This window comes from Cataglyphis hispanica, chromosome 9 (assembly GCF_021464435.1).
Source record: "Cataglyphis hispanica isolate Lineage 1 chromosome 9, ULB_Chis1_1.0, whole genome shotgun sequence".
Classification (NCBI taxonomy): domain Eukaryota; kingdom Metazoa; phylum Arthropoda; class Insecta; order Hymenoptera; family Formicidae; genus Cataglyphis; species Cataglyphis hispanica.
The window spans coordinates 7,055,833-7,070,465 of NC_065962.1; the positions used below are offsets into that span (position 1 = coordinate 7,055,833).

At 34.5% G+C, this 14,633-nt stretch overlaps 2 protein-coding genes across 8 annotated transcripts in view; one reads left to right on the top strand and one right to left on the bottom strand.

Annotated features, from left to right (window-relative positions):
• LOC126852007 (transcriptional regulator ERG homolog) overlaps positions 1–14,279 on the bottom strand; it is a 48,300-nt gene extending 34,021 nt beyond the window's left edge. The window contains exons 1-3 of one of the 3 annotated variants that reach the window (XM_050596449.1): positions 11,678–11,962; positions 11,031–11,437; positions 8,172–8,464 (exon numbers count right to left, since the gene is read on the bottom strand). In XM_050596449.1, coding sequence (XP_050452406.1) covers positions 8,172–8,451 — 280 coding nt within the window. In that variant the 5' untranslated portion in view covers positions 8,452–8,464; positions 11,031–11,437; positions 11,678–11,962. Of the gene's footprint in view, positions 1–8,171; positions 8,465–11,030; positions 11,515–11,677; positions 11,963–13,840 lie in introns of those variants that run through there. The other 2 variants (XM_050596448.1, XM_050596450.1) reach the window with 2 other exon arrangements.
• Positions 1,817–14,633, top strand: part of LOC126851982 (protein SCAI) — a 30,577-nt gene continuing 17,760 nt past the window's right edge. For 3 of the 5 annotated variants that reach the window (XM_050596398.1, XM_050596402.1, XM_050596403.1), the window contains exons 1-2: positions 1,868–1,951; positions 2,122–2,506. Coding sequence is in view for 1 of the 5 variants with exons in the window: in XM_050596403.1 (XP_050452360.1) it covers positions 2,439–2,506 (68 nt within the window). In the remaining 4 variants the exon portion in view is untranslated. Of the gene's footprint in view, positions 1,952–2,121; positions 2,507–14,633 lie in introns of all 5 variants that reach the window. The other 2 variants (XM_050596399.1, XM_050596400.1) reach the window with 2 other exon arrangements.

Below are 14,633 nucleotides of genomic sequence, written 5' to 3' on the forward strand. Positions count from 1 at the left end.
AATAAAGCGTATTAAGAAATACAACGGTAACTAACTTCTTACATACTTGTGAGAATGTAATATATGTTGGGCGTATGTATTTTCAAGAATTATTTCTACGAAATAAAAAATACGGTTTTGAACGAGAATTTGTTAAAATCGTATTATGACATGTCAGTATAAAATTAAATATTTGCGTATGTTGAAGTGTTCAGATACAAAATTTAAAAAAAAAATTTTATATAATTAAATAGTTCAATAATGTTTTTTAAATAGTTATTTTTGTATAGAAAATATAGAAATTTTAACGCGAATTTCAAAAGGTTATTTAGATTTTAATGCTACGGGCAAATATATGAAAAGTGGTATTTTTATTTATTAAAAAAATTAAGTTACACAATTCAATTATTGATATTCTCTCAAATCAATCACGTGCGTTATTTACTCCAATATATAAAAATCCGCGCATTATTATACCTAGCGAGTAAAAATTCACGCTCGATCCAAGAAAAAATTCCACACTAGGGCGGAAGTCAAGCCTCGTCTCGCGTCTCTGAGGGTTCTTAATGTATTCCTTCCATTTTTTAGAAGCGAGACAGTTACGATTCTCTGACCCTTAGTCACCCTCGAACGCTGGGAACGAGGGTGGACTAGTCGCAGTTATACCATAGCCGCTGGTGGCGGAAGCGAAGGGGCTCGCGGAGGTTCCCGGATAAAGGGCAAAAGGGATCACGCGCGGAGAGAACCCGAGGGGGCCGCCGGATTGTAGCGCCAGAGCATGGGGTGTTCGAGACCCATAACCACCCCCTAGGTTAACCGATACCGGCAATTATCAACGCGTCTCGGTCACCGTGATCCTCTCTTTGCTGCCGCTATATCCGCAACTCTGTATACAGAGATAGAATGTTTCTAAGTTGACGTTACAAAATTCAAAGGTGTATTCTTCGACAAATTTGAAATATATTTTTCTCCATTTTGCTTTTAAAATTTGATATGTTTTCGAGACAGAATTTAAAAATTTCCTTGATTGCTATTCGAAATTCTCTATGTAAAATTTATTAATAAACACATGCATTATATTATATAATAATATAAGACGGGATATTACAGAACAATTAAATGAGGAATTAATTTTACACATCACAAATAATACATTTAAATTTTAATTTATTTATTTTACTATTGCTTCATCATCATTTAATGCTTCTCCGATTCTTCTCTTTTTTTATTTGTCTTCTGTTGTTTTTTAATAACACTCATACGGAAACACAATTAATTATGATTGCACTAATCAGAAAAAAACGATGATAGCGCGGTACATAATTTGTACAGCACTCCCAAACATCAATCATACGCATATCTTTTTATGTTGTAACGAAAAAACAAATGTTATTAAAGAGCAAAAATTATGCATAAAAATACGATCCGCTTTGTATTCGATAATTGCATAACAAAATTAACGTATCACTTGCCGCTATTTTTATTATTAATTTAAATAATATTGTTAATATTAGTATATTTTTAAAACGATTACTTTATTTCGTATATTATAAAATAAATATAGATAAATGTATTAAAATTAAGAATAAATATGCGCAGAGATATATCTAAAAATATATTTAAAAAAGAAAAATATATATATATATATACACACTTTATTAATTAAATATATCACGATACCATTAGTATCGAAATTATACGGATAGTTGGAAAAATAACGAGGAATTACTACTACGTCATATGGCGCTTGTGTTCTGTGACGTATACGTATCATTGTTTACGTTTACACATACCTTCACCTTGTTATTATACACGCGGCGAGACTCGAGACAGTCGTGCCACTTCATATGTCGTACATGTATATTATTATCTCGCGGAACGTGATAGCGACAAGTATTACACGATGTTGAATACGCGCGGTCGCACATACATTTTCTATAATAATCATTACAATTAGCGATTTTCAACTCTCGTAAGTAAAAATTTGTCCGTTTATTTATTGGCGGTTTATTAAAATAAATGTATATTTGTTATGTGAATTATAAAACGGAATCTATTGCGCGAGTAACGGACAAAGCAACGACATATATATATATATATATATATATATATATATATATATATATATATATATATATTTAGATATGCATTCTGCGTAATTACTGTTAATTTTAACATTAATATACTTATTTATATTAATGTTATAATACAAGATAATCTATTAATAATAAAAGTAACACCGAGTGATGCGTTAATTTGGCCGTCCGATTTTCGAGTGCAGAGCGGATCGTATGTCTTCGTGCGTGTATAATTTTTGCATTATTTTTTCGGTAGAATATAAAAAGATGTTACGTGATTAATGTTCGCGAGTGCCATAAAAAGTACCGCGCTATCGCTGTCTTTTGCTGATCAATGCGTGCGCGATTGTAATTAATTGTGTGTGTCTGCGTGTGAGTGCTATGAAGAAACAACAGACGAGGAAGCCTGGGATGGCATCAAGTGATGGCGGAGCTACTATGAGGATGAGGTGAGAAATTTACAACTTAAATTGTTTTACGTTTGTAAAATTAATTGTTCATTTAAATGAACAATTATAATAATATTAATATTAATATTTTTATAGAGATACGCGTGTGTGTATATCAAATATTTCAATATTGTTAGAAATTTATAATTATTTAGATTACTTACATAAAAAATAAATTTATATTAATCACATGTTTCTCTCTCTCTCTCTTTCATAAATTTATATTTAAAAAAAGTCTTTATAAATTTTATTAGAGAATATATTGAGAGAAAAAATTTTTTCTTTTCTGATAAGAATTTTTAATAAATATTTTTGCATGAATAGAACAATGACAGAATTCCTACGGATACATTTATGTTACGCGTGAATATTTCTACAAAGTTTATAAGCCAGGCTCTTCCAAATTCCAATTAATTTTTTTATCACAAGATATTATCTGTAATGATAATTTCTTTTTTTACATATAATGTCAAATTTTTAATAGAAAAAATTTGTAGTATATGTGAAATTTGATTAATTTTAACACGATAGCTTTCATTTCTTTTTCAATGTTATATTCAATGTTATAACTTTTAGACCTTATTCGTATCTGTACTACTTTATGCACGTTTAAACGCTAATACTTTTAATACAGATAAGAACCAATTTCTGTCATCATCTATAGACGAGTAAATTTCTATGACAGGGGTAGATAGGTGGGGCGGTACTCTTTCATGTAGCATGCACTGTCTAGAACGTTCTCTCTCTCTCTCTTTCTCTCTCGATATATTCCATGCAATTAGGTAGATGAGAGGCAATATTACGCTTGTGCGACACGAAATATCACCGTTTAAAACTCCTTCGGTAAAGGATTCTAATTTGTCGGGGTTGAAATCGTCGCTTTGATTTAATGATGTTGCAAAGAAAATTCAAGCGTAATATTTAAGATTAAATTGGCCAATAATTAAAAAGAAATTTCTTATAATTTTTTTAAGAGGGACTATTATAAAATCGATATGATATGATTGGTAATTTATTTTTTATTTTGTGTTTTATTATATTATTGATATTAAGAATATTTCATAAAGTAAATTACATTAAAATTACATTTACTGTGGCTCTTTATTTTATATTCATATTTAATTTAAGACAGTTTTTTTTTTTCAAATATCCACATTTGAAATATCAAATCATGAAACACGAATTTAATTGCATTACATTAAAATCATATGAATTGAGCTCGTTAATTTATATAGGAATAAACGCGTGCGCACATATACATATCTAAGTGCGCTGTTCATTTCTCATAGTAAAAAGGTTAACGCGCGTCCAGTGACAAACACGACGTCGGCACGCGTGTCACCGCGTCTTGTCAAACATCAATTACGTGGGCAAACAAGCTAACATAGAGGGATGATGCTCGACCAGCAAACATTAAATACATGCATTACCCTGCATTGCTGACACAATGACCGACACTATCACTGGTCCTTAACTTTATTCGTTCTAATTCAGATTATATACAATGAAAATTAAAAGAAATAAATACGAACAACATTTCTATTTAACGTTCCACTTACTATAGCTATAGAAGAATAAAATTACAATCGACTTAAATGCAAATAATCTTTTTAAAGTAATGCATCTGCAAAAGTATCTTGTCAGCTGATTTTGATCTTTTACGTTACATGAATTAATTATAAAAATTAAAATAGATTAAAAAAATTTAGTCTTAAATTAAATTTTAAGCATTAAACATGAGATGAGAATTATACAAATATAATTTTTTTATGTATCTATTATGAGCATTAATTGTAAATAATAGATCAACATTATTGTAATTGTAAATAATTGATTTACATTAATTAATAATCAATTACATTTTTTTCTTTTAATATTGATGTGAGTCTTGATCAAATATTTTATATATATATATATATATATATATATATATATATATATATATGCATATATAAATATATACAGAGAGAGAGAAAGAGAGAAAATTGAAAAAATAGTTGCGACCAAAAATTATTTGCCAATACTTTTTTAAATTTATTTATCCTTTTCAACATTTTATTATTCAAAAATCATTATACAGTATTAATAATCAATTGTTTTGCATCTTCTTTAATTCAATATATTATTTTTTTTAAATTATTCTACACGTCATTAATATTAATAAATACATCTGTCTCGTACTTTCACTCGACTTCTCATTACTGAAGAAGAGTCGTGTAGCTAAGATATACGATGTTAAAATACATCATGCGGCATACCGCGAGTTTAGCGTAGCCGGTGGTTTTAATCCCCGAGAAGCTTTTGTAGCGTACAAAATTTGTGCCTCGCGCTTGCATCGAAATTCTGTCGCGCGTAAGAGCAGGGGCCGAAATTTCGCGGAGAATCCAGTTCCATTGTCGACACATCCGTATCTCGCGAGAATTATAGCCAAGTTAGGGTATAGGTACGCGGCACGAAACGGCCCGACTTAAAATCTAAGTAGTCGCGCATCCCTCGGAGCGGGCCGCAGATATAGGGGAAGATAGAGGTAGCCTGCGGGGTTGCCCAGGATGGCAGGGAGAGAAACGTGGGGGACGGCGGCAAAAGTGAGTGGAAAGGGGGTGAAGGGAGAGGGGAAGGAGAAGAGGGATGCTGGGATGCTGCCGAGGGGAGCATCCGGGATCTCGGAGGGTACATGGGGCGGTCGGTTGTCATGGATACGCTCCCGGCTAACCCTGTAACCGCTCCTCCCTCGTCATTCTGCGTTTTCGCAACTATCCGCCGCCATCATCGACCCACCATCTTGTCTCGAACCCTACGAGTCTCGTCAAAATTTTGAGACGGTCCTTCGAGATGCACGAATGTAACTAAACAGTTTCTTTGAACTGCATGGTCATATAAAAAGATACGATAAAGGAAAGAAAAAGAATTGTTAAATAATTTTAGAAATCCTGATAATGAGAGTAAAATATTCAATATTGAATTTTGATGCAAAAAAGCATTTTGAAAATAATGTTAATTTAATTGTAAAATCATGAAAATTATAATGACATGTTAGTATAATATTGCATCAATTTTCAACGCATTATTTTTCATACATGCTCTATAGAATTCAGAATAAATGACATATGTTTAAGGAATTTATTCAGAATAAATGACATATGTTTAAGGAATTTAAGAATACAATACGTGATCTGTATTTCTTTTTGTATGATTGTTATAAATTATTTTTTATTTTTATTACATCTTGAAATGCTATCTGTAGAAAAAGATAGTGTGAGATAAAAAAAAAAAATGTGTGAGATATGAATAAAGTTAATCAGTAATAGTAAAACTTATTATTATTGTTGAGTGTTGATACTTAACAAGTCTGCATATTATATTCCTAGAAATATATCATAAAACTATTGCAAAATAAAATTAAACCGTCAATCGAAAGAGAACATTGCAGATATCACATTGCAAATTAACGAACATCATTTTGTGGTTACGCGGATACCACGTTATATATAGCAGTATTCAATAACAATACCGTTATTTCAGCCAATTATTTCAGTGACCTTACTGTCAGCGCGAGATGAATTAACGTAAAACCGCGCGACGGAGCGAGTGAGAAAAATCGTGCGCACGACCAGCATCCCTCCATCTGGATTATCGCGCGATCCAGAATTCGCGGAAGATCGATCGATCGGCAGGGATGACTGCGGGTGACCGCGTCGTGCCGTTAAACGTGGGTGGGCATCCACTATCGGGCGAGACGAAAGTTTCGGGCGAGTCGCCGATAAATTTCGGTAACGGCGAGCAGGATATTGCTGCGACCGCGGAGAGCAGTCGACGAGCAGTTTTGCTCGGCTGGCAGCGATGCAACACCCTCGCATCGCGCAACACGATTCCCCGTCGCATTCGAACATCCCTCTCCCCATCCCCCTTTCTCCCCCCCCACCCCTTCCCATCTTCATCTCCTCGCCCTCTTCGCTCTCCTCCTCCACCTCTTGTTCTCCACCCCTTCCCCATCCCCGCCGTCTCCTCGCGGTCCTCGCGGGCGTGGGCGGCAGATAACGTGATTTACACTGGCCGGGTAATTAATGTCCTTGGCGACCGGCGCTTTAAAAAAGCAATCGGAAATCGGCGACAACGAAGAGCAACAGTCAGCCCGCCGGCTGCTGCTACTGCCGGATGACAAATTATCGCGCGCGAGACTGTTGCCCCGATTTTTTTTTTTTTTTTCGCGTTTCTCTTGGCATCGCGCGCGGTGTGACACTCGTCTCTACTGGTACTTAATAAATTCGGAGAGAGGAGATACGGCGCGACACCGTTATTAAAAGCGAAAACGCCACGCTGCATTTTATTTTATTTTCGATATGAATTTTATATTATTTGAGAAAATAATAATGGAGCCATTAATATGGCGAAATTGTTTTTTTTACATAAGAAATGATGTTTTATTTCGTGAACAGATAGCCTTGAATAATGAAAATATAAATTAAATTGTAATAGCTCTTTGATGATGTAGCTAAATAGATAATGCAATTTTAGGATATTGACACTTAATATAATGATACATTATTTTTTTTCTTACTTCGAGAAACAAAAGAAAAATTTATGCAAATATTTAATGTAAAATCTAATTGCTCTCTGGTAATAATTTTTTCTACGGTTTTACAAAAAGAAAACTTAGCATGGCATCCAAGATCCATAAAATTTCACGGCATCCAAGATTAATTATATGAATATTAAATGAAAATTAGATATATGTACGAAGATAGATCGAAAAGTAACTTGGTTCGTGTATTTTCTTTTTTTTTTTAATAAAATATAACTTCATGAATTTAAAATCATTGTCTGTTATTTTGAACCAAGTTACTTTTCGATTCACCCTATATCAGACATTTAATATGAACACATACAAATCATTAATCGTTACAAAGCGTTCGCGACTCTGTAAAATCTTAATGTCGCGTGTGCTTCATTGTCGTTATCATTGTGGGAAAATGCGAGGGCAAATGCGGCTCTTGCTCTCATTAACCGCATTACGTCACCGCGACGCATATCAGAAGCGATCGATGGTATCTCCGCGGTGCTTATGCCGATATAAACTTGCGGGTTAATCAGGTTGCGTGTGCCTTTCCATGCGTTTGTGCGTGACCTTACGTTCGGCGTTACAGCAACAACTATTTCGCATCGTTAAGCAATGAATTACACTTTTATGCATATCTCACACCTGCGTGCACCTTGCTTGACATATTGTGCCCAAAAAAATGTCAAATCCTGTATTAATATTTTATTATATTATTTAATCCTTTATTAATATTTAATACTTATTAATTCTTTATTAATATTTTTTTTATATTATTTATATTATATATGTAAAATTTTGATATGAAAAACACTAAGTGTCTTGACAAAGTTGAGACATAAGCTTCTGTTTTTTTTTCTCTCTCTAGAAAGAAAAAAAAATGACACTATATTCCACAGATATAAATTAATATAAGGAAAATAATGAATGACAGCTGATACACATGTGAACTATATTCAGTAAATTTTTTAGTTTTCTTAAAAACTTTGTACGAAATTTTATTCTATATAAATAAATGTATCGTTATTTAATCTCTTTCGTATAAATGTTGATGAAAAAGAACTGGAAACTTCTATAGAAAAAAATAACAAAAAAAAATAATGTGCTTACCTGTGATGGAGGCGGTGGGCGAAATGGTGGACGGGTTGGCGCGCGGTGGCGGCGAAAACGCACCCGCAAGGTAACCGCTGCGATCGGCGAGGGCTTGTTTCGCCTTGTCGACGCTCTCCTTGAGCCGTTGAAAAGTGCTGCCGCAGGTGAGGCCGCGGTACGGCCAGTTCTCCTGTTTGACGCCGGCCGCGGTTACACCGGCCGCGGCCGCGGCACCGGCTCCGGAGGCTCCCTTTAATTCGAGCGCACCTGCGTACGAACAGCTAGCGCTGTCGTACATCACCAAAGAGCCCCTGCAATCCGGGATTATCTTTGTGAATGACGAAAAGATTTGCCGTTAGCGATAATGACATTTGTGACATGGAAGAAGAATTGAGTCAAGCTGTCTTTAAGTTAAAGAAAGACCCTTTGACAGTTCGGGAATTGAATCTCTCTTTCGATAGAATTATGAAAATTTGAATGTTATGTGTGTGTGATCTTTATTTTTTTTTTTTTTTTTAATCATTGATTCAGAAAGTAGTCTCAACGAGAAACACGTCTGTACGTCGACGTTGACTCCGTTTCGTTCAATTGAGCACTTCCTGTAGAATATTAACATTGTAACTCTCAGAAGTAAAGTTTGCATCGTCGTCGTACAAATCAACTAGCAGAATACTCTTACAATTAGTTTCCGAGTTGCGAATCGAAAATCGAAGAAAACGTTAACTCTACGTGAGTCTCATCCACGTTACTAAACTCTTTCGTTTTATTAAAATGGTTAGTGGGTTAAAATGCAATGCAGGGTCGAATAAAGCAAACCTACGTTACTTTAAACTGACAGCACTCATGCTCATGCAGATACTACAGTAGGGGTTATTAAAGGACCCTTGAAACATCCGGTAAAGGCAAGATCGAATTAAAATAGATGACCATATATGCAAAAATATATCTCTTAATTTTTAATGCCAGCGCGATAAATGGCTTTTAAGTATGATTAAATTTGAGCCGGATATTTTCTTTACAAATTTCTTTCTGACATTTCTCCTCAAAATTATTAATGTCGTATATTTAATTATTCCTTCTGTATGATTTCACAAATAGTTTAAATTTTCAATTTCAAAAATAGTTTTCACATACATTCAATTTTGATTATTTTAAGACAGCTGTCATTTCTAGCATTAATTTTTTATCATGGAATTATTAAAATATAATATACGTTTTAGAATCACATTTCATAAAAAGTAAGATGAAGATTTTAATAATTGTTTAAATTTTTTTCTGTTATGTACTTATCTAAGATATCTAAGATATCTTACACATATATTGCTTAATTAATAATCGAGCAAAATAATAGGCAGATATATAAATCTATCTTCGATTATAGCTGGTCATGAATTAATCAGAACTGCATATATATAGGAAAGTATTTATTAACATATTTATTAGCATTTTTATTCATATTAGATGTGATTCTTATTAGTTGAAAGTTAAAGGTCACGTCAAATGCGATATTAATTCAAAAGAATTAATGCTTCGCAGATGTTAATTTCAACTATCTCTCTTTTTACATGCAAATACACATACATTCCATGTTTTGCTTTAATTAAATATATTCTGAGAAAAATTGATCTCTCCCTTTCTATCTTTTATAAAATTGTGCTTGAAAAATTATATAAAATTATTATTGAAAAAATTTGATTCAAAAAATCCTAGAAAATAAAAAGATGTTGCTTTATCTTAACACTTTCTTCTTTATTTAAATTCAACAAAACATTTATTCGCTTTTTCCGCACATATGTAAATTGAATGCGACATTTCGCACTTCTTTGTTTCCATCTTTTTGCAATACTTTGTTGAAAAAAGATATAATATAATTACTACCAAAAGCATTAAAAAAATATCAGATCTTATGCATGTGAGCAATGGAGAGTTTCTAATGGAATTCGCGTAATTTGGAAAACACATTGGGCCTATCATCTACATTTCATCGATGACGTGGCTTCGAACTTATAGTCAAAATTGCGAAAACGATCCACGGTAGAATTTGCATGAGGTCCGCTGTGTGATCCGTATCTCACCGCAATTCCGCAACGTGGAGAACGTGGAGATAAGGGAACAGCTATAATATTAAAGCTTGTCGTTTATCGCGAGTCCGCTTCCGTCTAATCTTGAAAATCTGCCACTTCCGCTATCCCTTCCCATATTACATAAATCATTATTCAAACAAAATGATGCCGTACAAAGCCGACCGATCCACCACGTGCAATTTATGCAAACACGTGAAACACTTATCATGATACGTTAGAGAAAATAAATAAATAAATATATATATAATGAAATTATCACAAGTAGAAATATTTAATGCATATTGATTCTCCACTTTTCGTAATATACTTGGATGTAAACTATTGATCTTTTTTTTTTATTTGACAAAAAAACTAAGTGTAAGACAATTATTTATTTAAAATTTTTGTGACTTACTTTCTTATTAAAATCGATATTTAATTTACATACGTGTATATATATTCTAAAAAACTTGAGTACCTAGTTTTTAAAATTTAAACTATATTTACATATACACATACAAAAATACATGCAACAAATCATATTTAAGCTCGTTTATTTTCCGTTAATCATAATTTAATTTGAATTATAAATTTCTTTCTAAACTTAGCACCACCATATCAATGTTAAGAATCTTCAGAATAAATAACTGATCTTATGTTCTAGTTACAAAGTTATGTAAAAATTTGTAAAACTCAAATTAGAAATATATTATGTTATAAGAGATTTTTTTCAGTAAACGATCAGTCACTAATCATTTGTAAATTCATTCTTCTCAGCCTATAACACATGCGCCTTTTGATCTTTTTTATTTACCTTCAATCACTGTGACAATTTTCACGATGAACCTGTACGCGTTTCACTATCGAGGTGCAGATCTTTTTTTTTTCTGGAATTATCTAATAGAATAATCCAGCAAAAGGCAAAACGCAACACAATCTTTTTTCGTTCATCTCAAGTCATTTGTTATCACGGAACATTGGCTAATATTCGATTCGGAATGGTTAAGGATAAAAGCACTCTCGTGGGTACGTCCGGATATCCAGCTCGTATTGAGGTCAATCTAATCACAAAACTGTCACATAGTCACGCCGTTCCGCGGCACGATGAGCGCGCAGTCGGATTGTCTTTACGGCTCTGTCTGACAGTTTAAAATCCGAATCAAACGATCGATCGTTAGGGATATTGTAATCCACAGATTATTCGGATAATCATCATTTTTGCTATGTATCGAGAATTTTTATTCCATTTATATTAAATAGTAGCGTTCACACACTCGATCGTTTCAGTCTTGATTTTTCTGTTATCATAATTTTTAATTGCTTATACAGAGGTCATTAATGACAATAATTAATAGACTACGCAATATTTTAATAGTATAGTAATTATTTTAATTTAATATAATTGTAGGTAACATAATTTCGATGAAACTAAAATCTTTGACATATAAAAACGTATCTTACGCCAGTTGTGCAACTTCCATTGTCGCGAATAATTCACACTCATTATATGGAATAAAAAAACAATGTTATCCGAACAGACCGCGTGTTCATCACACGAAATAATTAGAATTCCTCTCCTGTCGACGCGCGCCAATTTTTTATTTTCGCCACTCCACGCTTTTTCTTTTCTTTTTATCCGCGCTCTTTCACCACATCATCATCATTTTTCGCACGCTTTATTGGTGTGAGGTGTCCAATACGGAGATGGCTGGACCGCGGTATCAAGAAGAAGGTACTCCGGGCAGGTTATCTCGCGCTACTGCGGCTGCCGCGGGCAGCAAATTGCCTGCTTCCGGGCCTCATTACATCACTCTGTTACTCTGTTAACGCTCGCCGGAAACCCCTCTGCCTACCTCGTCTAAACTCTCGTCTCTCATATATATGTATATACAATATATATATATATATCTACACACATCATTTAAACGCACCGTCGCGGACGCGACATAGGCGCGCGCGATCGTATACGCGAGAGGGAGAAAAAGCCGGTCGAAATCTCCAACGCTTCTCAATGTCGTACGACGATCGAATCGCGAGACTTTATATTCCCAATCAAAGGAAACGACAAATTAAAATCAATCTCGCAAGATTCTTATGTCGAGAAGAAGCTGAGAAAAATAAGCGCGACATAAATAAATTATTACAAATAAAATATGAGGAATAAGATATAAATCCTCTTTATGAAACTTTTTATATGATAATTTTTTATTTTTCATAAGAAATAAACTAAGGTAATGAAGCATACTAATAAATAATATCATTAATAGCAAATAAATTTATAATCATTTGAATTATATAAAAAAATGTCAGCGCAAAATGACGTTTCTCTCTGTACGTGAATATACAAAATTTGCATTTTTCTAAAAGAAAAAAAAAATAAATAAAAGAGAAATAACGGTAACCGCGATGCGTAACGCAAGAGAGGACAACGTATAGTAGTCGGCGGACACGCGCGATAATTTTGCGTTGGTCAATGCGTGCACCCGCCGTTTAGTCCGTAAAACGTGCGTGGCGACGGAGATGCGTTTTTACGTCCGCTCTTACGTGCGTAAGATCCCGTAAACGAGTTACAGGGACATATCGCTTTCCCGCTTGACCAAAGTGCTTTTGTTTGCGCAAATTTAATTCCCAGATCTCGTACTGGAGTTTATTAGATCTCAACTAGCACCGTTAAATATATAATTTATGAAATTTGAAAACGTTTTTAAAACTTTATGCATTTCCGCTTGGGGTATCAATATTTGTATGATTAGTTATTTGGTTTCTTTTAGGTATTCTTGGAATATTAATGCGAGGAAAGTGACTGAAGACAAATGTGAAAAGAATTTTTTGCTTTACATTAATTTTAATTATATTTGAAAACTTTTCTTAATTTATTATCACATATATATATATATATATATATATATTTTTTTTTCATTAAAAATACAATCGAAACAGCAAACATGAAAAATGAAAGTGTTTAATATCTTATACAATTTATGAGAATTAATATTATTATATTTCTCATTATATCATATTTATTATTTTAATTTTAACAAGCACATACAATACGATTTAAAAAAAACTCAACAAGCGAATAAAGAAAAAAAAATAAATTTACTTCTTTCAATTTTTTAATTTTTTTATTTCAATATTTGCAATATTATTTCAATATTTAATTATCATAAATAACATTTTAGAAAAAAAGGAAATTGACTATTAATATATAAAACATAATTATTAATTAGTATTGTTGATAGAAAATTGTTTTTGTATATATTAAAAATATTACATTAAATGAATGAAAATAAAAAGCGACTAGTGTTGCGATAAGTTAAGTAGATCAATAAAGAACTTGTGGAAGAGTATACAATTTTAAAAGAAAAACGAAAAATGGAAAATCGCCATAAATCCGCGGCTGCACAATCGCAAAACGATCGCGGCCAGTTTCGGTGTTATCGATATATTGTTTCATCGGCGAGAGATACCGTCGCGCGGAGAATGTCGATGCGACGGAAACGCGCGGCCGACAATCTTCGGTTTCCTCTCTCGCAATTCTTTCTCGAACTTCTTTCGTCACGCGTAAAAAAAAGAAAAAAAAAACATTTCGATCCGAACCGCATCGGAATATCGCGCGCTTACCGTCAGTGCGGGGGCCTACGTGATGTCTTGTCCAGCACTGTCAGATCCAGTTCGATCCCCCAAATATCTCCCTTGATCTCGCCGATATAATCGATAAATATATATATATATTCGATTCTCACGATCTTCGTCTCCGAGGTATCTTCGGTTAGGTTGTTCGTAGAGCCTTTACGTTCACTTTGATTCCTCACTGCGTACGCACCGTACTCGGGCTCTCGGAAAAGAGATCTAGGGGGATCGACACTGAGGATCGCGGCGGACGAGTAAGAAACGCGAGGGAGCGGATGCACCCTTCAATCGGTGCCGGAACCGATAGATACCTTCGCGGGGATTATCAATGATTACCGGCGGATTTGCGCCCGCTCGCCGGGATATCCCGAGAGTTTGTCAGAACCACGCGCGTGGACCACTTACTCGGTGGTGGACTCGGCCGCGGTGCGACGGACGCACATTTGGCAGAGCGTCGTTATCAGTCGCGGTCCGACGATTGGCTGTATCGGAGCCTGCGCCGGTACGTCCTCCGCGGGGAGGGAGGGAGGGGGAGAGGGAAGAAGCGAACGCACCCGAGAGGGAGACGGAGAGACGTGGCGGCGAGGGTGGAGAACGAAGAGGGAGAGGAGAACGCGCGGGGGTGATCGTCGCTCTCGCCCCCGGATACCACCGGCCTCTCTCCGACACGGAGCGGCTCCTTAGAGGCGGGATCATCCACCAAGCTGTATCTTCTCTCTCTCTCTCTCTCTCCCTCCCTCTCTCTCTCTCTCTCTCTCTCTCTTCCAGTCTCCCTCCGTCAGTC